Source organism: Acinonyx jubatus, chromosome B3, assembly GCF_027475565.1.
Source record: "Acinonyx jubatus isolate Ajub_Pintada_27869175 chromosome B3, VMU_Ajub_asm_v1.0, whole genome shotgun sequence".
NCBI lineage: Eukaryota > Metazoa > Chordata > Mammalia > Carnivora > Felidae > Acinonyx > Acinonyx jubatus.
The window spans coordinates 77,988,428-78,011,998 of NC_069386.1; the positions used below are offsets into that span (position 1 = coordinate 77,988,428).

General features: G+C 36.0%; 1 protein-coding gene across 2 annotated transcripts in view; it reads right to left on the reverse strand.

Moving 5' to 3' along the window:
- PRKD1 (protein kinase D1) overlaps window positions 1–23,571 on the reverse strand; it is a 327,764-nt gene that overhangs the window by 71,759 nt on the left and 232,434 nt on the right. For both annotated transcript variants that reach the window (XM_053224336.1, XM_027065517.2), the window contains exons 3-4: window positions 7,057–7,188; window positions 5,254–5,414 (exon numbers count right to left, since the gene is read on the reverse strand). In XM_053224336.1, coding sequence (XP_053080311.1) covers window positions 5,254–5,414; window positions 7,057–7,188 — 293 coding nt within the window. The remainder of the gene's footprint in view (window positions 1–5,253; window positions 5,415–7,056; window positions 7,189–23,571) is intronic.

A 23,571-nucleotide genomic window follows, 5' to 3' on the forward strand; every position in this document is an offset into this window, starting at 1 on the left:
ATATTACTAAGTAAAAGAACCCAATCTGGAAAGGGTACATACTGCATGACTCCAACTAGAAGACATTCTGGAAAAGGCAAAGCTATGGAGAAAGTAAAAAGATCACTGGTTAGCAGGACTGGGTGAAAGGGAAGAGGGAAAACAGCTGGAGCACAGAGGATTTTTAGGGCAGTGAAAACACTTTGTATGATACCATAATGATGAATACATCATTATACATTTGCCCAAATCCACAGAATGTACAAGGCTGAACCCTAAAATGGGACTTTAGGTGATTATGATGTGTCAGTGTAGACTCATCAGTATTAACAAAACTACTGCTCTGGCAAGTAATGCTGATAACAGGGGCAGGGAGGCGGGGGTGAAACAATGCACGGGTTGGGGCAGGTGGTATATGGGAAATCTTTGTACCTTCTTTTCAATTTTGCTGAGAACCTAAAACTGCTCGAAAAAATGAGGTCTAAAAAAATGAAAAAGCAAGAAATAAAAAAAATTGCTTGTACATATCTTTCTATATATGCCCATACACATTTCTCCTGAATATAAACCAAGGAGTAGAACTGTGGATTCACATGTTACTCATATGTTCAGATTTAGCAGATAAATGCCAACCATTTTTCCAAAGTTGTTGAACCAATTTATATTCACAGTAGTGTATGAGAGTTCCAGTTGCTTAATATCTTCATCGATACTTGTTATTATCAGTTTTATTTTTAATGTTAGACATTCTGGTATAGAGATATTTCACTGTAGATTAACTTTAGACTCCTTGATAACTAATGATGCAAAGGACATTTTTATGTTTATTGATTATGTTCTTTTATAAAGTGCTTTTAAAACAAATATTTTTGCCTATACCTTAAATGGGGTTGTCTGTCTTCTAAATTTTTATACATGTTCTTTATATATTCCTTATATATTTACATATATGCATCTTTTATAATATACATATGTTGAAAATATCTTCTTCCATTCAGTGACTTGCTTTCCGTTCAATGGTATTTTTTGCTGCAAACAATTTCTGAATTTTAAAGATGTCTAATTTATCACTTTTTCCCTTTGACATCAGTGATGTGAGTCCTGTTTAAAAAGGCTTTCCCAACTCCAAGTTCTTGTAGATACCCTTCTCTGTTAGCTCCTAGAAGCTCCCAATGCACCATGAATTGATTTTGTATATGGTATAAGGTAGGATCAAGATTCATGTTTTCCATACAGATATCCAATTGGTCCTAGAAATATTTGTTGAAAAGATCAGCCTTTTTTCATAGCAGTGATATTCTTGTCAGAAATCAGTTGGCTTTGTCTATATACGTAGTTTCTCAACTCTCTTTGTTCTGTTTGATTGGTTTATTGTTCTGTTGTTGCATAACACCACATTATTTTTTGACACTCAGACCTTGTATAATCTACACTGTCTTAACAGTCGCTTTATAATATGTTTGGAAATTTTCCAGCTCGGTTCTACCTCAGGAGTTCTCAACGCCAGCATGACTGACATTTGGTGCCACTTTGTTGTGGGGGCCATCCTGTGCACTAATCTCTCTGCGATTTCCTTCTAAGACATTGGTCCCTTAAATCCTAATTGCTTTGGTTGCTTTTGGGCATCTTCAAATATTTTGTTCTGTTCTCTTCTGTTATATTTTATTCAGCTTGTATAATTGTCCCTTGTAGAACAGTTGATCAGATACAAGCTTCTTCATAGCTAGGGGCAGAAGTTCTGAAAGATTATTTCACTTTTTGCCTAAGATTAAGTCTTGTATAACACGGTTTCAATTGATTTTGATTTTTCCCAAATACTACAACATTTGTAAATAAAAATAAAAAGATGAATAAAGCATAGAGAAATGATAGGATTATTTAATCCTGACTTCTCTTTTGCAATTTTCTTAAGACTATAAAATTAATATGGTCTTAATAAGTATACTTATAGTATATAATATATACTATATATATATAATATAAAAACATATATGATACATATATATACATATATATACGTAATATATAATATATATATAATACATATCATACATAATATATATATATAATACATATAATACATAATATATATAATACAACATATTAATGTATCCTACTCAAGGACCTACTGAGTTTTTCTCATTTCCTTCTAATGCTGGTGATGGTGTGCAGAGAGGTATACACCCCTGCTGAGCTGTTATACCATAAATTGACTTCATTTTGGGTCTTCTTAAAAGATGGACTGCTTTATGGTTGGTATAATGAATACCGTTTACTGCCAAAATTGATGATAGATAAAGCCTATCATATGATTTATGTTGTTATGCTCGTTTTCTATCTTAGTGGCATTATGGAAATCTGAGATTCAATTTAGGTGCCAAAAATGAATAAATTAATAGAATTATCAGTGTCTTAATCTGTATGCGAAATGGTGATTTTATAGTCAAAATAAGTCATGAAGTATGGATAGGAGAAACATTTTCTTACATTTGAGAGAAAATCTATACACTTGTCATGGCAGACTTGCAATATGGGTGATAACATGAGATTAATAAGCAACGTCATCTTTATCTTGGTCATCATCTTTTTTGGAAATGGAAAAATATCCCTTATGGTATACAGAACTAAAAGGTTTTACTACTATTGACATAATATTTCTTTTGATTAGGCATTCACTCTAAATTTTAAACTGTAATTACTGACCTTTTCTGCCTTGCCCAGGGATAAAGAGGGACATATTCACTGTACTCCAACATGCCTGGGTACAGCGGGGTGGCTTTGTTCCTACATAAAGTAAGTAGCCAAGGCATGACCATGACCCAAGGCAACTGGAAAATACGTGCCCTCCTCAAAGCAGGCCAGTATTTCTTCCTTTCTCAGGTATTGGATAAAACAAAAGATAAAGAGGTATCCTATGAAGGCACAAAAAGCTTTGACACACGTAAAACATGACTTTCAGAGCCAGTATGTCAAATAGTATCACAAACATTATTTCCACGGGCATTTCTTATTTAATGGCTACCCGTTGGGCATTTTACACAAGTTTATGAAAGTTTAGGGTAACAACATTTTTCAAAGTATTTTATGGCCCCAATATTTTCTCACCTCACAAATATCTGATTTGATCACAATTATACCAGCATACTTGACAGACATCGTTGAAATTTGATTTTTAAAAATATATATTCAAAAAAAACATTTTAAGCATTCTACTATAAAAATTTCCATTCAGCAATAAAGCAGTAGTAAGTTTCAACATTTCATGTAAAACATAACTTGTGATCAAGTAATTCAAATGATGAAATAATTTAATTTGGCTAAATAAAGAATTAAATAATTTGATTTAAAAACTTGTATTATAGTCTATAGATAGGTAACCTAAATTATATTTATATATAAATGGTATATATTTATAAATATATGCATGTAAATAATTTAAATATGTAATTTAATTTATACTTATAACATGTAAATTATATGTGATGTTTTGAAGTATATATATGCATGTCTGTGTATATATGTATATACATGTATTTGTGTGTATATGTACATATTATAAAAAGTTAAGAAAGATCTAAAAGAAGAATCTTTAGCATTAATCATCTAATTTATAGTAATAATGAAAGGCTTTAAAGCTTTAGATTCGTTGTGGATGTTAAATAATTTTTAAAGAATTTGAAAACAATATATAATTAATTTACAATTTTGTTTCTTAAACTTACTTGTAAGTGTTCTATAAATAGTATGAGTCTCAGTGACTATCTTAAAAGCAAGAGTAACTGCTAGCACTTGAAAAGTCACTACTTAAAAAAATTCAAACTAAATCAAGGAATTTTAGAATTGGGAAGCTGACATGAGAGTTATTTGAAAAAGTAAATAGCTTTTGATTTAAGCACCTTTTTTTTAATGTCTGTTTATTTTTGAGAGCGAGAGAGAAAATGTGAGTAAGGAAGGGGCAAAGAGAGAGGGGGACAGAGGATCTGAAGCAGGCTCTGAACTGACAGCAGAGAGCCCGACATGGGGCTTGAACCCACAAAGTGTGAAATCGTGAGCTCAGCCAAAGTCAGACACTAAACCGACTGAGCCAAACCAGGTGCCCTAATTTAAGCATCTTTCAATGAAAATATCACTAGTTCCAATTAATGCAACATTATGGAATAATATAAAATGATACACATACATTCTGAATAGTTACCAAACATAATATATTCTTCTAGTTAACAGCAGGATTAAGTACTTGCCTTCCTCCAACAGACTCACTTCATGAAAGACTGAAAACACAACAAACTCTCAATTTTAAGTCAGTCATGGGAAAATAGTATGACATTTTCCTATTTACCAAAATGAGCATGCATTTGAATTATATGTCTTGTTCATGCTATAACAAAATTGAAGTGATAAGGATCACAACAAAATATCTTCCAAACAAGGGACTAATACAACTTTTGAGAGATGTCTTCAAAATTTATTGCCCTTCTCCACATCAAGAGGGATGAATTTAACCTTACTGTTTTAATAATTTTTAATTTTTTTCAATTGATTTTTACAATAGCTAGATTACTAAAAAGTCTTTAGGGGAGGGAGTAAATACAGGAAATTTAAGGCCTCACATTGTTCGCCTATTTTCCTATTTTAAATAATTCACATAATTACCACAATTTTTACTTGGTTGTGAATGTTTGGAAAACTCGAATTTAAATTTATTAAAAAATATTTAAGTCCTATCCACAAAAGTGTTTAGAGCTAATGGAAATACTTAAAGCATTTGAGTGCTATTGTTCTCATAGCATTTGTCAGTCTGTGTCACCCTGACAATACCCTGGAATGCATGCCAGTATTGCCAACAAATTAAAGACTTTCATTATTTTCATAAGAACAAATTTAAACTTTTCTCCCAGAATAAATATGCAGCTATGTCACAAAGCACTCTAATAATCTTCAGAGAAGAATATCTTTCATCTTTGGTTTCCCAATTTTGACAAAGTGTGTTTTGCAACATTCACATGTTAGTTTGTGCTGGTCTGGCCCTACAACCATGATGAAACCTTACATATTTTCTAACTGCACTGAGCTCATAGATGAAAGCAAACTCAAAGTCGTTGGATATTTGATGAAGCACTGACCAGTCTACAGTACAAACCCTGAAGAAACACAGTCAATAACACCCTGGCTGTGTCCTCCCCTCCCAGGGTGCTGTCTTGGATTGACACTGTCATCACATTGTCCCACAGATCTCTCATGCAAACGGATAAATGGAAAAACAGGAAGCTGTACCAGGAGGGGCTCGTCAGGGGCACTGGTGGAGAGCTCAGCAGATGCTGTGCGGATGGTGCTGAGCCCAGTGAGAGAAACGTTCGAGAGCCTTCTCCTTCTCACGCCACTGCAATTGTTGGGGATTTTAAATGCACATCTCTTATGGTAATTCAGTCCGCATCCTGGAAAGAGAAAGTAAAAATGATTTTTGTTCAACCATAAATTAAAAGCTCTTCTAGTATCAAGTTATGCATTTTTAAAAATAGTATTGTTTTCATTTTTCTTGAGGCTATTTATAAATTCAAATTTTCTTTTGAGCTTTTTCTGTTTTCTTTTCAGAAATTGTAAATAAGGTGGGTTTTGAATTCTGATTCTTTTGGACGAGCTCAGCAACTACTCTGGTTATCATTTTTGTTTAAATGTTCTTGGATATAATGGACTTGGACTTTAAGGGATCTAGCAAAAACAAAAACAAAAACAAAAACAAAAACAAAAACAAAAACAGAAACAAAAAAACCCAAAACGAACCAAACAAAAAAAGAAAAAACAAAAACCAAAAAACAAAAACCAAAGAGATCGCCTGAGGCTTTTTTAGCTGCCACAAGTTAATGTGAGTGGACACATAAGGGAAAGTTAATCACAGTGCATCACAACTTTTGAACTTGATGTGAATCCTGGCTCTATAATTTTTTTGTTTACATGACCTTGCACACCTCAGTTTGGCTATCGATAAAATACGGATAATAACTACCTTGTAGAATTGTTAAGAAAACATGTTACATTTCTTTACCTGCTGGTTTCCACATTTTAGATAATTAGGAAAGCACCATTTTTTGTTTGATATTTCCACTATGTATAGTTCCCTGTGTGTCACACAGGAGGCCAGAAAATTTCCATGAAGCCACACTTCAGGCAGTTTCTTCTAAGTCACTGTCACCTAACTTGTCTTCTCACAGACAGAAATTCAAAAACTGTGGTTAGCTTATTTCTAGGTTGCATCATAAATGCTTGGTTATATTGGCCAAAGTTCAAACAGCTCTACCTCCTACAATTCAGAGAGAACACTGTATGATTGCAGTATTTTTAAGATTTATAATGGTGTTCTAGCCACTTGAGTTTAAAGAGTTCTTTTCATGGTAAAGTTCATTTTATGGCAAACTATGCTATTGTTAGAAACATGGGCACAAGTTCCAGGCCACCACTCTACAGCTGATTGACCTTGCATGGTTTGATTAACCTCCTAAATTTCTGCTAATTTCAACAAACATTTAGCGAATGCCTACGAATCAAAATTCCAAATGGGGTGCCTGGGCGTCTCAGTCGGTTACACATCCGACTTTGGCTCAGGTCATGATCTCATGTTTTCTGAGTTCGATCCCCATATTGGGCTCTGTGCTGACAGCTCAGAGCCTAGAGTCTGCTTTGGATTCTGTGTCTCCCTCTCTCTCTGCCCCTTCCCCATTCTTGCTCTCTCTCTCTGTCTCTCAAAAAAAAAAAAAATATTAAAAAGAATTTTTAAAAAATATTGAAAAAATTCCGACTTAAGAAGCAATTATTATTTTCAGTTTGTTGCCAAAATAACCAACACAAAAGAAATACATCCACGTAGTACAGGGAAAATGATATGAGAATCAGGTTTCCCAGATCAGAGCAAATAAGCTGAAAACAGGAAATGTAAAGAAATGAACAGAGCAGAATCCATGCATCCCCAAAATTGCTGGAAGACATAAAGTTAAGAAGACATTATTGTAGAGGGCACAACATAAGCAGGTAACTTACGTGTTCCAGCATGGGATCGACTTGGTTGGGAAGGAAAGACCTTACCTTCGCATTTAAGGCCTTGACGCACCAAACCCCACAGCATTTCTCCACAGTGATCACAGAAAGCCGGAGCTCTATACGAGTGAACAAAAAGAGCGTGGGGACGAATTTGAAAGTCTTCAAAGGTGGCAGAAGCTGTAAAAATAGTAACATTGGAAGATAAGTCAAATAGATACTCTGATCTATAGATAATTAGCATACAGGATAATTATTTTTTTAATGTTTATTTAGTTTTGAGAGAGAGAGACAGAGACAGAGAGAGACAGAGTGCAAGTGGGGGAGGAGCATAAAGAGAGAGAGGGAGACAGAATCTGAGGCAGGCTCCAGGCTCCCAGCTCTGAGCTGTCAGCACAGAGCCCCACGCAGGGCTGGAACTCAGGAACTGTGAGATCATGACCTGAGTCAAAACCAAGAGTCTGATGTTTAAGGGACTGAGCCACCCAGAAGCCCTCAGGATAATTAAATATGTAAATATGGATTGAACTCTCTGGGCAAAATCAGGAAAGATAAGATGCAACATTGCTTGGCTTTCGTGGTGAGACTCCATTCTTCTCACCCACAGCTTTACAGCTGGTGGCAACCCCCTCGCTCTTCTTCCCGCTAGTCAAAATTTCAAGACACTTTGAGGATAGGCAAAACGTGGAAGAAAGCATGAATGAAAGGACAGTTCAATAAGATTTACAAACACCTGCTCTTACTTAAAAATATTTTGCTTTTTCTTCTCCAAAAAGGCAGTAAGAAATATTAATAGAAAAAAAGAAAACTTGATGGATTGAATTTAGACAGATCAGAAGATGGTATACTTGACTATGACCATGAAAAGGTATATCAGAAGGGGGAGTGTCCCTCTGGGAGACAGGTAAGAAATCTGAGCAGCCTCTTCTTGGGGAGATAGAGTTGTTTGACCTCTTAAGGCAAGATAACCAAGCATTTATAACTAAGTGACCTCTTCACCAATATGTCAGAGAGATTTAATACATACACTGGTGAATTCCAGTCCACTCTTTAAGAAATACACGTTACCAAATCATATTCATGATGCAGGGTATGTTTTGTTTTCGCATATTGTTACTGAGTCTATATAACACTCCTGCAGAGTATTGAAATTGATTAATTTTTAATTATATTTTTCCAAATAATATTTCTTATTGTGTTACAAAAGTAGTTCATGCTTTTTGTTGTTGTTCATATCAAGAAATAGAATGATACAGAGAATTGAAAGTAAAAGACCATTCACTTTCCCCATATTCTAATGGGTAGGGGGTATACATTTTGAGCCTTATTTGCATACATAGCCTAACGATGAGCCTACCCAGTACAGTCCAGAGTGGTGTCCTGGGAGGGAGAAGAACTGGATCCAGCTTAGACATTACTCAAATGACACTTCACCTAATCATCATGAGGCTGTTTCTCATACATAAAAAGAGAAGGTCTGACTGATGGTAACTTCTCCAAGCCCTAAAGGTTTACACTTCCATTAATGTTAGGACCATGTGTACTTGATTTGACAAGGTTTTATTCAAAGAGAATTTGGGGGGAAACTTAGGCCTTAAATATATTGTTCTATTCTTTCTCTTCCTTCTGGTTGTCTTCTTGCCTTACTTTTTCTACACACATTTGTTAAGCACCTTCAATGTTGTCAATGGTACAACTGGGCATAAAGATCTAATGATGAGTAACACATCTTTACAGAGTCTACCAAACTAGCAAGAAAGAAGAGTAAAAACAAACAAACCCACAATAAGTATAAAATAACTTCTAAGGTTCAGAGAAACTACAAAATGTGACCTAAGATACTAAATAGAACTAAAACTACAATCTGTAGGAGTTCTGGTTCCCAATTCATGTCCTTTTCACCACACCAGTGATACATCTTATCTTCCTTACCTCTGCCCAAAGAGTTATATCCAATAGCCCCATGATGTGGGAAATAAATAGTTGCAGTTTTCCTATTGTGGCCTTGGAGAGCAGGCTGTCGGCTAACAAATCACTCACTGAGTGTACTTAGAAGTGCTTTTACCTTGCTAACTCAAGTATGCAAGGTGGGAGAGAGTGCATACTAAAAATGTAGGCCATTCACCTCTGCTACGTAGTTGTCCAAAATTAGGAGGACAACTTTGAGGGTATCACATCTGTCAGGGCAAGTGACAATACAACATACAGGAAAGTGAATCACTTTCACTGGAAAGAATATTGCTGATGGTTCACATGACATACAATTGGATTTTAATAAGAGAAAAATTTTACTGGGTTGGTTTTTCTTTGAGGCTTGAATAAAAACACTTTATTCCAAATTAGCGTGCTTTACTGTTGAAAATCACCTGTCATCAACTTATTAAAATTATTACTTTTATTCAGTTGGAAAGATAATTAAAATAACAACAATAATTAAGATTTACTGTGCTCTTGGTATATACTGGATACTATGCTAAGAGATTAAGTGTGGGAAGAAGAAGGTGATCAAAGAACCACAAACGACCATGTACCAACACGGCCTACATGAAGTTCTGACTAGAACTTACAATTCTTTATAAAAAGGATTTCAACTGAAATAAGTTTGAGAAATTACATGTTAGGTTTCTCACTTTAAGATTCACAATATTATGGTCAATGCTTATCAGTAAAGGAGTACGATTTGGGTACTAATCATCTACTTTTGTGGTCTGGTCAAAACGTGTCTAATTTGGGAATGCAAAATTCTCTTTAAAACTGAGTTCTCTTACTATTGGACAAAAAAATATTTTTCTAAATATCAAAAAAAAAATACTGTGTGCCAATCATTAACTCCTTGCTCCTCCCCCACTCCCACACACACCAGAAGTCACCCCTCAGGACCAAACATCTATGACAATACTATAATACCAATTAGTTAATAATTACTGTAGTTTTCAAAATAAGAAACATTAGTATTTGAGAATACTAATACTAAGGTGCACTTAGATATTTTTGAATTAATCAGAAAAAATATAAATAATTAAACTGAAGTTTTTCAATGACCACACTCCTTCTCCACTCACACCCCACCCCCCTAATTTATGTCAGGTAAGTTTGTTTTTTCACTTTTTGAAGGGTATTAACATTCATAAGCAGTTAGCACCCTTGACTTATGTTTAAATGCCATTTTCTAAAGTTCAATTTTAATATTCTCCTGTTAATTTTAGAATAATTAAATACATTTTTAAAATAAAACTACCAAGTGTGGGGAGGTTTTCCATCCATTTGAAATCAAAGCACAACATCCATTCATTATGAATTTACCTGTTCTGCACCCTGGGGGAAATCAGCATTAGCTGAGTGTATGCATGCCATCTCACCTAATCACAAAATTGCACTTCAGAGATAATCACTTAGTACAGGAAAACAAAGTGAATGCTGTAATTCCATTTCACTTAAGTTTTGGAATCAAAATGGACAGATAAGGGAAGGAATATTAAAGAGTCTAGAGGTTCCAAGAGAGGAACAATGTGCTCTCTGTCAGTATGTCATAATCAATCAACCGACCTAAATTAAAAGCATGTGACAGGGCTACAAACTCAGCACAATGGGCCCCTTATACTGGTATTTGTGTCTCTTTGATTTGCTCTATTCAAAGTCTATTGTTATGCTCCAGTGTGCAGGAGAGGAGAAAATGACATGCTTTCCTTAGTCATTGAGCATTTGAAACAGGTAATTGAGCCAAAAACTCTAAAATAATCAGTAATTCTCTTAAGGTTCATTATGAATTGTTGCACAAAATGGAATAAACTGTTTGGTTAGCAGCACAGAAGATGAGGCATCTGAAGCAAAATAAATAATCTCTGGAGGTCAAAACTATTTGCATAATAAAATAAAATAATGTCAGCTCCTCCAAGATTTCCAGTATTTTTTTTTATTATTAATTTTGGCAATTTGGGAGAAGCATTAACTCTTTCCAGCATTGATGATTTGGGACACATGCAATAAGAGAAAAGGTTAACATGCTGCAAGTATTATCTCATTCCATTTTTCACAAGCAATCTATGACATAGGTATTATTATTATCCCCACTTTACAAGTGAGAATACTGAGTCTCAGAGAAATTAAGGAGCTGTCCTAGGTAACAGAGGATCTTGGTTCAGTCTTCACACCCTGAACCATATGAATTCTCTAAGCCACTCTGAATCAAATTATCATATTTCTCTGTCCATTAAAACATTATGGATTGTAAACTGCATCTTTATTTTATGAGTCTCTAGAGAAGATTTTTTAAAATTGCAATGAAATATAACACATTATCCTAGTATCATGCATCCTTATCTCAGAGATGTAAAAGATACTGGGGAGAAAAAGAGTCCATGAAATTAACACGTAGAATGAAATTAATTCAGTTTGTGATCAAATATCCTTTTAAAAGCTTTCTGCATGAACTTCATTTTTTGAAATCCTTCTGCCTCCAAACAAATTGGGAGTTAGTAACAATAACTGGTTTCTAAATTGTTACAAAAATCAAAGGTAATGCATCACTAACAGCCAACTGGAAATTTGTATCCACGCAATAACCAGTGTTGCCACATTCAATTGATACAGTCTGGCCAAGAGCAAAACATTATGAAGTTTCTTAAAGCTCTTAAGATTTGTAGATAAATTTCCTTTTTCCTTAACCTCCAGAATATTGAAAATAGCTTCTGGATACCATTCCCACATAAATATACCTACTCATCAGTTTTAAGGTATGAGGTATGGATAAGGAACCATATCTACTTGCATATCCTATCTTGCATCCAGACACACACATAATATACATACATCATCCTCTGTTTCCTGAGAGCTTCCATTAGTGCAATGATGACTCCTCACATATCAGTTTATTGCATTTATGAATGTCAAATTAAAAAAAAGATTTTTTTAATACTGAGACCCAAACACTCCTCTGTAACTTCTACATGGCCCACGTCTTTCGTAAAATAGCTCATGGTGGCCAGGAAGTCCGTTCTTCAAGCACAGAATTGAATGATGCTGGTTTTATTAGTATATCTACAACCTACCAGGTAATGTAGTGTATGTTTGAAATAGAAAAATGACAAGGAAAAGTACGTGTTGTTGAGGGTTCAAAATCAAACGTGGATGAGAGACCCATAACTAATCATAATAGAAAATGCAGAGATGCAAACACCAAAGAAAGGGTGACTAGAACTAACTGGGTCTCTCAGAGAAAGCTTCATCAAGGATGACACTGAACAGAATCTTGAAGGATGAAGTTTGCTACATTTAGAAAAAAAGGGAATGGGATTAAGAGAGAACATTTTTATGTAGTCTGATTTTACTTAATTATAGCCAATTTTAGGATTATCTACATATTTCTTTATAATTATAATTACTGTGAGTTCTTGATATTTCATCTTTATTGCACTGTTAGGACAGTTAGCAAAGTGACTCCGACTTTCCATGTCATGTACCTGAAGGATGACAATACATCATTTCCATGCTATTGTGGCCCAAGTATTTGACAGTGCTTGCAAAATTAAGCTTGCATATATCTGTACTACCTCTGCTTACCCATACACTCATATCTGTCCCCTGAGGCTGGTGATTCCTTTCTGCTTCTTCATTTGTCCCAGTCCCTCCAAGCCATGGGCTTTTTTTTTTAATGTTTATTTATTTATTTTGAGAGGGAGAGGGAGAGCATGAGTGGTGGAGGGGCAGAGAGAGGGAGAGAGGGAATCCCAAGCAGACTCTGCACTGTCAGCACAGAGCCCAACCTGGGGCTCAAACCCACGAACCAAACTGTGAGGTCACGACCTGACCCAAAATCAAGAATTGGAGCCACCCAGGTGCCCCACTCCAAGTCATGTCTGTACCAGTTTCTCCCTTTGAAGAAACGAGAGATGGGAATTTCTATTTTTGACTTACATCTGACCAGAAAAATGTTAGTGAGGTGCAATGATGGGAACTTGGGAGGCTATGAATATCCCAGAGGGTATAGCAGCCAAGAGAAAGAAACCCATAAAATGTGTTTAGATATGTTGATTAGGCAGTTCAGAAAGTTCTGGGAAAATATTTTATAGGTCCACAGCCAGAGGACCTTAAAAAATGGCTCTGAAAGGAATGATCTCTCAAGCCAATTGATAGCACAATAACAAGTTACCCTAATTAGGAAGAAAAAGGAGGGGTGGCTACAGAAGCTGGCATAACTGCTCAGGGAGGTCTCCGATCAGCTCATACTGGGAAAGAAAATGCAGCAGTTACAGAAGGAGTGGCACAGAGTCCGGTGAAGGTGAATGTGGCTCCAGTTAAGGAGAGCCACCCCAAGAAGACTAAGAGAAGAAAAACCCAAAGCTCTGAAAAAGTCTGAAATACAGCAAAAGACCTTTCAGTTGTGTTATATGTGGAAAGAATGAAGCAGAGATAGTCCTGAACCATGAAAAACAAACAGTTTAATGCTAATACATGAAATAGAAAAAGCTAAACTCTTCAGCTACAATATTTTCCTATCTGTCCTAGGAGAAGGGAACTATTTTCAAACAACAACAAAAAATTAGAAAAAAAAATATATTTGAGAAGAAAACAGAGTAGATGAACAAAGACTATCTAAGAGCTTTAAATGAACTATTTTAAACAGGCCCAAACATTTAAACAGGCCAAAATTATACAGAAGGGCTCAAAATTCACTTTTAAACTTTAAAGGTTTATTTTTTATTTTTTATTTTGAGAAAGACAGCATGAGCAGATAAGGGACAGAGAGAGAGGGAAAGAAAGAGAATCTCAAGCAGGCTCTGTGCTGTGTGGAGCCTGATGCGGGGCTAGAACTCATGAACCATGAGATCATGACCTGAGCCGAAATCAAGAGTTGGAGGCTTAACCGAGTGAGCCACCCAGGTGTCCCCCAGTTTCAATCTTAAGAAAACACCTACTGCAATATTTAGCAATATTCTAACAGAATCTTATTGGGCTTAATGAAATTATTCTAAAGGCCCTCTCTAAGAAAAATAGAACATATTCTGATAGGAATGGGAAAGCTGAAAAGGAGAGTAATGAAGAAATTTAGCCCTAGTTGCTTTCAAAATATTCTGTAAAACTATGATATTTAAAAATGTGCTGGCTGTGCATAAGAAAAAAGAGAAATTAAAAAAGACAGATACCGATAGTGCAGTAATCCATTCTATGTATGAATTTAAAATATGATAGAGGAAATATCATAAATCAATGCAGCAGGAAAACATTATTTAACAAATGATTAGTAATTAACTAACTGGGGGGGAAATACAATTTAGGAGCTTTAGGAATTAAGGAAACACAGCAAATTTCCTATGTTATATGTGTGTGTGTGTGTGTGTGTGTGTGTGTGTGTGTGTACACACACGTATGTATAATATCATATTACATAAATTATACCTGGTGAGTAAAAACTTAAAACACCAATCCAAGAAAACAGAAATGAATGCTCATCAAATCCGTAAAAGAAAAATGACTTTAAAAGTAAGAGGAGCTCATAAATCTTAACAGTGATGGAAGAAAGTGAATGGAAAATTTCATTAGCATGATTATGTAGCAGGCACTACTGGATGACTTGCCAAAGAATCATAAGAAGAGTTTTTTCGAGCATAGTTACAATAGGTATATTTATAATGACTATATAATGCTAGGTCACAGAAAGCTAATTATGTCAATACTTTCAGGTATTTAGAATATAATTACTAACATTTGAGGAGAGACCCTATGCATTGTTCGACACCGGGCGTACAGGTGACAAGGCCTATGTTCTACTACAAAGATTAGTCAAGTCTGCCATGTATTCATTCTTGCTCAGAAAGAAAGAAATCCTTCTCCTTCTTCCCCTCCTCCTCCTCCCCCTCCCCCTCCTCCTGCTGCTGCTGCTGCTGCTGCTTCTGCTTCTTCTTCTTCTTCTTCTTCTTCTTCTTCTTCTTCTTCTTTTTTTTCCTCTCTCTGTTTAACCAGAAGCAAGCAGCAGGACCACAGGAGTGTGTTTGATAGCAGGGCTAAAACCCTGCTCAGGAAGCAGTTTATGAACCAGGAGAGTTATAGTTAATGTCTGAGTGACCCACCCTTTGTTTCCCTCCCAGGCAAATGAACTCAGTGGCTGTTGCAGAACATCTGCTTTAGAAGTAGCAATGCCTCCCCTCCTTCACGGAAGGCGCTACCAGGAAGAAACAGATACAAAACGGCAGCCCATGTAATTAAAGGCTGGTTATAGGGCTGCGTTATTTTATTCCATCTATTTCTATACTGAGAAGTCCACTGGGAACACTATCCTCAACATTAAGTAGGTTACACAATCAATGTGGGGCTTGAACTCACAACCCTAAGATCAAGAGTCACATGTTCTACTGATTGAGACAGCCAGGTGCCCCCTTCCTCTCAACATACTTTTTGCTGGAGCCACTACTGAAGTATGCTCCCTGTCTTTCACACAAACCTTTGATTTGTTTAGCATGTGGCTACCCCTAGGTATCTAACTCTGCTTATCCCCAAATTCAGCTCTGGGAAGCCTCTGATGCTATGATTGCCCCGCCCCCCACCTGATGTAAACTGTCCTCTCCCCTGTTCTCATAGGCTCATGGGCACCCTTGTATTATAAAATGTATCAGTCTATACTGCAACTCCTTACTCTTTTATCTGTTCACGTCTGACATAACATTGCTGGGGATAGAGATCATACCTTCTCTGTTTATATGCACATAGTAAATAATCATTTAATATGACTCAACCATGGTTGAATACGTAACACAATGCCTTCAAAACTTACAGGCTTGTCTGCAGTTCTAAGGTTCTACATTTTATTAAGTCCCAACAATCTGCAAATAAAGTATTTGAAGTTCAAAGTCAAAGCCCATCAAAACCATAATTTGGATCACATTTTAAAAAGCGTCTAGCAATGCTTTCCAGAGATGTCCTTGCTAGTTCCTTATTAATCTAAAGGCAGTATGGTGTAGGTAGTGATGAAAATCATGGATACAGTGTCAGAACAGACCTGGCTACTACAGACCTGGGTACTAATCTTGGTCATAGCAAATGAGTGAAGACCTGGCTACTACTAATCTTGGTCATAGCAAATGAGTGACCTTGAGTAAGTCACAGTTCACCTCTCTGAACCTGACTGTCCCTGTCTATTAAACTGGCTTAGTAAAGCTCACCCGCCTGGGCTGTAAGGAAGACACAAAGTAACTAGCACACTCCCAGGGGTGATTATCCCCAAAATGTCTTAGCATAGTTTAGATTAACAGTATGGGCTTTGTTTGATGAAATAACTGAATACTACTATTAGCGGTAGCATTAATATTATTTATAATTCTTATTACTGTCATCTTCAATATTAATAGAAGGCAATACTGCTTTTAAATCTAATACCAATGCATAGCACTTAAAAAATCTAAGGGCTTTAAAAACTATTACTGTTTGTTCCCTCTACTACCTTATAAAGAATATGTTTCCACTCCAGAGGAAATTGCTTTTCTATCATCCACTGCGCTGGTTAACACTAATTAAATGGAGCTAAGCCCATAGGACTGTTTCTATCTAGTTCCTTCTCTAAAATGAATCAATTAACAGTTGGGAATTGCCATGGGGAAAGAAGGGTCACCACAGCCTGATGTGACTGAATGACAAATGCCACAGCTGGAAAGAGATTAGAGAGCATCTCAGGTCAAGAAAGAACATAAATGGTTGCCCCATGTGTCCAACATGGAGGAAAAAGAAAATTAAGTAAAAATGTCATGGAGTCAAATTCTAGCTAATGAGTGCAGGCTCTGCAGGCACCCTGAATGAAGGAAGGAAAGGTCAAGTCTGTTTCTTAGAAAGCTCTGGAGTGTACAGGAAACGTTATACCTTTAAAAGGATAATGACCTCATTTACATGAGGAACGCCCGCGTACAAATCGCCCTTTAGACTACTTACAAAAGGCTATTAGACAAGGCTAGGTAGGTGCTATCTGAAATGCTCTGATAGGCAGCAGGGTTTCTGGCCAACAAATGGCATCACTGATGTCAAATACATTTGCACACAGAGACACCAGGCTGAGGTCCTATAGGCTTCGCTTCAAGTTTAAGTCTCATTGTACCTTTCATAAATACAGATGCTTACTTTTGATCATAAACAAAAACACCCTTAAACGCTGTGAAATCTGCTGGGTATTCCCACTGCAGGAGAAGCAAGAGTAAGAGCGAGAGCTGAATGGAATCCAGGGCTTGCCGCAGGCTGCTTTCCCGGCTGCTGCTCAGGGCACCAAGAGAAGGGGATGTGCAGCTGAGGAACTCCCTGGGTTCTTTTAGAAGAAATCAGGCTGACCGATTCATTGGTCTACTCTGGCTCATTAAAATAAGGGCTTTTATTCATTGAAAATCTGAGTTTATGCTTTTTAGTTACCTGTACTGAGGTACAACTTACAGTAAGTAAAATCTGCCCTTTTTTGTGTACCATTCTGACAAGCATATAATTGTGTAACTAACACCATAATGGAGATATGCACCAATTTTGTCAACTCCTCCCAAATTCCCCCTTTCCCCCATGCAGACAATCCCCTCATCAGCCCCAGCCCCTGGCAACCACTGATTTATTCTCTGCTCCTTTTCCAAGATGTCATATAAATGTAGCATTCTGAGTATAGCTTCAGCCAACATGATGTATTTGAACTTCATCCATGTTGTGTGTGCATCCATAGCTCAGTCCTTTTTATTGCTGAGTTGTATTCCATTTGGTTGATAAGTTACCCTTTGTTTACCAATTCCCCAGCTGAATCCTTTCAATAGGCCATCAGTTTATCCATTTACCAGGGCATTAGGGTATAGGGTCATACTGAGATTGAGGGTGGTAGGGCTCCAGGGTCCAGAGCCTGGGTTCCAGTAGGAGGAAGAGGTGGAAAGAAATGTTTATTGGTGATCTGTACAGAATATCCATAACATGGGGACTTCACTGTTAAAAACAATTTCTTTTTTACAACACTGAACAGCGTATGACTTTGAGAGCAGATAAGGTGGCCTCTCTGTACTTCATTTCCTGCATCTTTTGAAATGGGTACAATTATAAACTCAACTAATACTTTCACAATCATTTCAATGAGAAAACATTTAAAATTAGCAGTACTATATTTGGTACTACACTGTGGTGGTACATAAAGTATGCTAAAATATAGTAGACATTTTCTCAAATATATATGCAAATGCAGATTTATAACAATCTTACATTTTTACACCACTAGCAAAAATAAACTCAAAATAGATCACAGATTTAAATACAAAACGTAAGCCATAAAACTTTTAGAGGACGAGCTTAGAAAAAATGTTTGTGACCTTGGTCTAAGCAAAGATTTCTTAGATACAACAACAAAAAATTAATTTTTAAAAACTGATAGACTTCATCAAAATGAAAAACTTCCGATATTCAAAAGCTCTATTAAAAAAATGAAGAGAAAAGCAACAGTCAGAGGAAATATTTGCCAGGTACATTTCCTTGATAAAGGGCTTGTATCCAGAATATATTAAAAAACTCCCAACAATATTAAGAAAAGAATTAGAAAAAAAAAAAGGAGCCAAAGGTTTGAAAGACAGTTGATGATCAAAGAAGTTCCATAGATGGTAAATACACATAGGAAACCTAGTTCAGCGTGGGAACATATGGCAGGTTCGGTGGGCTTTGGTATGCTAGTTTGGGACCATTATCTCCATTTATGATATTCATTCAGTCACAAAATCATTCTTGTTCTAAATATTTAATTTATACATTAATGATTTGGGGATATAACTCATATATAGGTCTATCTATATATTTTTATTTTTTTATTATCTATAGTCTTTTTGGCTACTCATATCACATTCCATCTTTGTGAATGAAATCACAAACTTTGGTCCTCACTTCAGAAAATATTTTGGGAGATTAAGTCATCATTACCAAACAATTTTTAGAAAACACCATAAGTAATTGCAGATTATGATTTTTAATCTAAGATTAACTGGGTTTGGACAAGCTTTAGTTTTGTACAACTTTCATGTTCCGATTATCAAAATTCTCTGCATGTGTATGGTAAATGAATCATTATTGCAACTTAGTTCATTTCCTCATTCAATATACATTTTATTCTCATATGGTGCTATTATAGTCGTATCTGATTTTAGCATTTATTCCAATTCCATTTTCTCTCTCGTTTTAAATTGCAAATCCCAGTGTCATTACTTTTTAAAGCAACAAAGGGTTAATTTTATCAGCATATAAATTCTAAACAAGCTATCTAGTGATTTCAGAATAATAGAGGACATATAGCATAGGAAAACATGTTTAAAAGAAGACAGATGTAAATTTTTCTCTAAATTTGATGTTTCCTATTATGGTTAGCTCAGGTAGTAATGTTTTCCTAGTAAGACATACCGGCATTGAGGGGGAAGGGAGCAAAGCAGTTTTCAAATTATATATGCAATCCTTAAAATTTGGATAGTTGCTCCTTTCCTAGTCTAGAGGACTAGTCTCCTGTGATTATTATTCCACATGATGGCAGAGTTCACTTTGTGCTGGGCATGTAGATAGCACAGAGGCAGAAAGGACTGTGTTGTTCAATACAGTGTAAGGGGCTAGGAATGCTAGCTCTGGAGCAAGACTGCCTGGTCTGAAATCCAGCTTCACCACTTACGAGGTGTCTGACCTTGGCCATGATTCCTGATTCTGTGGGTCTTGGTGACCGCACCTGTAAAATGAGAGTGGTAACTATAACCATAATTCAGGCTTTGAATGCGGACAAATTAGGCTAAAAATCATACACACTTTCAAGAGGGAAGTTCTGGAGAATAATTTAGATCATCCTGAATGCAGACATACATACGGATTTTCCAAATCATCATATCCACTGCAAATTACTATCACTTTGACTGTTCTTGCCAATATTTCTACTTCATTTCTATTTGCAGGGTTATTCCATTTGCTAAGAACTTCCTGAACAATGCTGAATACTAATAAAGATAGCTCTTTTCTTGTTAACCTTAATTAGACAGTGACTTGCACATTCTTGTTAAAAATTATATTGTTGATTTAAGTCAAGTATTCCTATTGCTTTAAGATAAAATAAAATTCATGCCAGGTTATAAAAATTGACTTATTAATAATGTCAAATCAACTTTTTATTCCTAGAATAACCAAGGAATTATTATTTTGTATTATTCTCCTGTATTCTTATGAATTCTATTTTTCTCAACACTTTATTTAGGACTTTTGTATCCAGAAAGCAAAAATATTTCATTAATTGCATGTGGGTTCAGATTTCAGATATTCCTGGGTTTTAAGTACAATTTTACTACTAAGTAACTGGGTGATTCCTGGTAAATTATTTAACTTTTCTATACCTCTGAAAAAGGCTTATCATAGTGCCTAGTGAATGGTAAGTGTTCTCCAACATTAACCATCCCATTAGTGGACATAGTCCACAGTTTCCTTTCTGTCTTAGTCTGAATGGGTCGCTCTAACAAAATACTACAGAGTCTATAGCTTATAAACAACAGTTCTAGAGACTGGGAAGTCCAAGACCAAGGGAATGGAAGATTCAGTTTCTGTGAGAGTCTGCATCCTGGTTCACAGATGGGTGTCTTTCCCTGTCACTAAAAGTACATGTTAGAAGGGGCTATCTTTTATAAGGGCACTGTCCCACGAGGATCTACCTTCATGACCTATTCCCCTCTAATACCGTCAGTTTGGGGGTAGGATTTCAACATGAAGTTCAGAGACATAAACACTCAATCCATTGCAATTTCCTTTTCTTACTTATACTGTCTTTTCCAGGTTTCAGTATTAAAGTTTTGCTGGATTTGGCTAAGTAATTAGACAAGATTTTCAACTTTTGTGTGTTCTGAAATAGTTTCTGCTTAAGTGTTTGATGGAAATTTCACCAAAATTGGCTATACAATGTTCTTTTTCTGAGTGGGTGGAGAGAAAGTTGGGGAGTTGGTGTATCATAAACAAATTCCAATTTTTTTCTATCAAAAAGTATGTGTATGTGAGTGCATGTACCAGAGAGTAAAGAGGACATTCCAATAAATTATTACAATCCAAATCATATAATAGTGAATAAATCTTACTATTAAAATGTATTTCAGTACTTAATTGATTCTAATTGCATCTCTGATGAAAATAATGGATTTTAACATAAATGTGCAGATTTAAATTAATAAATTGTGAATATTTAAATCGCAACACAATTAGCATACATTTAACATGATAATCCTTATCTTAAATCATAAAATATTATTTGAAATGATAATAAGTAAGCATTAAAATAAACATTAAAAACAGAGAATGCTTTGTACATTAACTTCCAGCTCTTGGTAAGTTAAAAGCTTCAGCCATTAGAAAGTGCTGCATGTTAATGGAAGGCCATATGGCAGGAGAGAGTGCAATCATTTTCCTGGATTTCTTTTAGTAATTTTCCTAAATGAAAATGATAAGGAAAAAAAAAGCACAAAACTCAGAAACCAAGCCATGTGCCATATTTATCTAAAAAGCTGATGAAAATAAACCCTAAAAGTGGGAGATATTTAAAAAAAAATGGAAACATAAACCTTTAAGATGGAAGAAAACTGATGCGATAATAAGCAGAAAATAGATTAAACATGTACCATGTGGAAATTTTAGCCCATCTTCCTAAACTGTGCTATAAACATAATATTAGCATAAGTGATTCTGAGCAAAATGTTCCAAAAGGTGATTTTGCCTGTAAGATTATTATATTTGGTACAGCTTTGAAGTCTTTTCAAAGGCCATTGTTCTTGGCACTCAGAGATTGGATCTGGCCTTCAACATTTCTTGGCTCACTCCACATTTACAGTAACACTCTCTGGATTATTTCTACACTCAACATGATCAAACCAAACAAATATAGCCTTCTCCAAAATATTTAAAAGAAAGTAGCAAAAGATTCATGGTCAGTCCTCTAGGATTTTATATTCCAGCTGAGGAAAGATGGTAAATATACTCACAAGCAAACAAAATAGGTCAAGTAGACTATAATGCAGTATGTAACCAGATATGGACTTGGAGATTGTCAAGGTCAGGAAGAGTACCAGGCAAGGAGAAGGGAGATTGCCTAGAATGACATGCTGTAAAAGATGAAGGAGAGTATAAATCTTGGATTGAGGAAGAAACAGAATTTCTCAGGCAGAAACACAATAAAGTTCTGAAGAGGAAATCAATGTGGGAAGTTTGGGATACTGAAGGAATCAGCATGACTGGATGAGGTTACTATAGTCAACAAACGGGCAAGACAGTGGATACTTTACTTGGGATTAGCTGGTGGCCAACCTTGGTATTTTAAGTTGAAGCTCTAGAATGCAGTAAGACATCATTTAAAACTTTTTTAAAAAATGACTGGAATTTATTTTAGCTAAAAGTATCATGTACACAGAAAAGCATATGTAACGTATGAGTAGGTTAAAGAACAATAATAAACAGTCATTGTACTCTCCATCCAACTGAAGAAAATTACCATTATCTTAGAAACAGCCTTGCGACCCCCTCCCCAGCTAAGTGGATTATGTAGAAAAGTGTTTTAGTGAGATTCATTGACTAATGTTTAGAGCATATAAAGGGATAACACAGAGGGTACAGAAACACTTGAGAAAGAACAAGAATCCTGGGGGCCATGAGCCAGGAAAGAAGCAGTGAGGATACAGAAAGAACAATGTAGAGTATATCGTTATAGAAGAATCGAAGCAAATATGCCTCCAGTGTTACTTGTGGTGCTTGTTTATTTTTGTTGTCATTTTAGTTTGCCTTATTTTTGTATCAATGAAACGAAATATTGGTACCACTAATTAAAAAAGGAAAGAAAGGAAGGTTTGAAGGAAAAGCCAACATTTTAGACCCATAGTTGAGAGAATGAGACATTAAAATGTCTCATTGAATGAGACATTAAAACTACATCAGTCTAGTAGAGACTACACGAACCTTTGAGAAGAAGTAGAGCAAAGACTAAAGATTTAAGGCTTGAGGGCTAAGAAAGAACCAGGTGGAGGGATTGCCTGAAGTGGAAACACAGGGCAGGGGGACCCAGGAGCACTCAATGTCACAGATGACAGAAGTAGAAAGCCTTTGGGGAGGGTGAATTGTGTGGCCTGAGAAAACACCTCAATACTTTTTAACATCAGGTCAGTTAGAGACCTTTTTTTAAATTTTTTTTTTTTACATTTATTTATTTTTGAGAGACAGAGAGAGACAGAGCACATGTGGCGGAGGGGCAGAGAGAAGAGGGAGACACAGAATCTGAAGCAGGCTCCAGGCTCTGAGCTGTCAGCACAGAGCCTGAAGTGGGGCTCAAACCCACAAACCGTGAGATCATAAGCTGAGCTGAAGTCGGACGCCCAACCGACTGAGCCACCCAGGCGCCCCTGGTCAGTTAGAGACCTTTGCAAGAGGGAGTGAAAGGGCAGACTGCAGCCTGCTAGAAGCTGAGAAAGAAAAAGAGAAAAGAGAGGAAAGCAGTCATGTACATATGACTCATACGATTCATTTATAAAGCCAAGGGAATCTCTTGTATTTAAGCATCTCTTATCCACAGCAATTGGCATTGTAAGG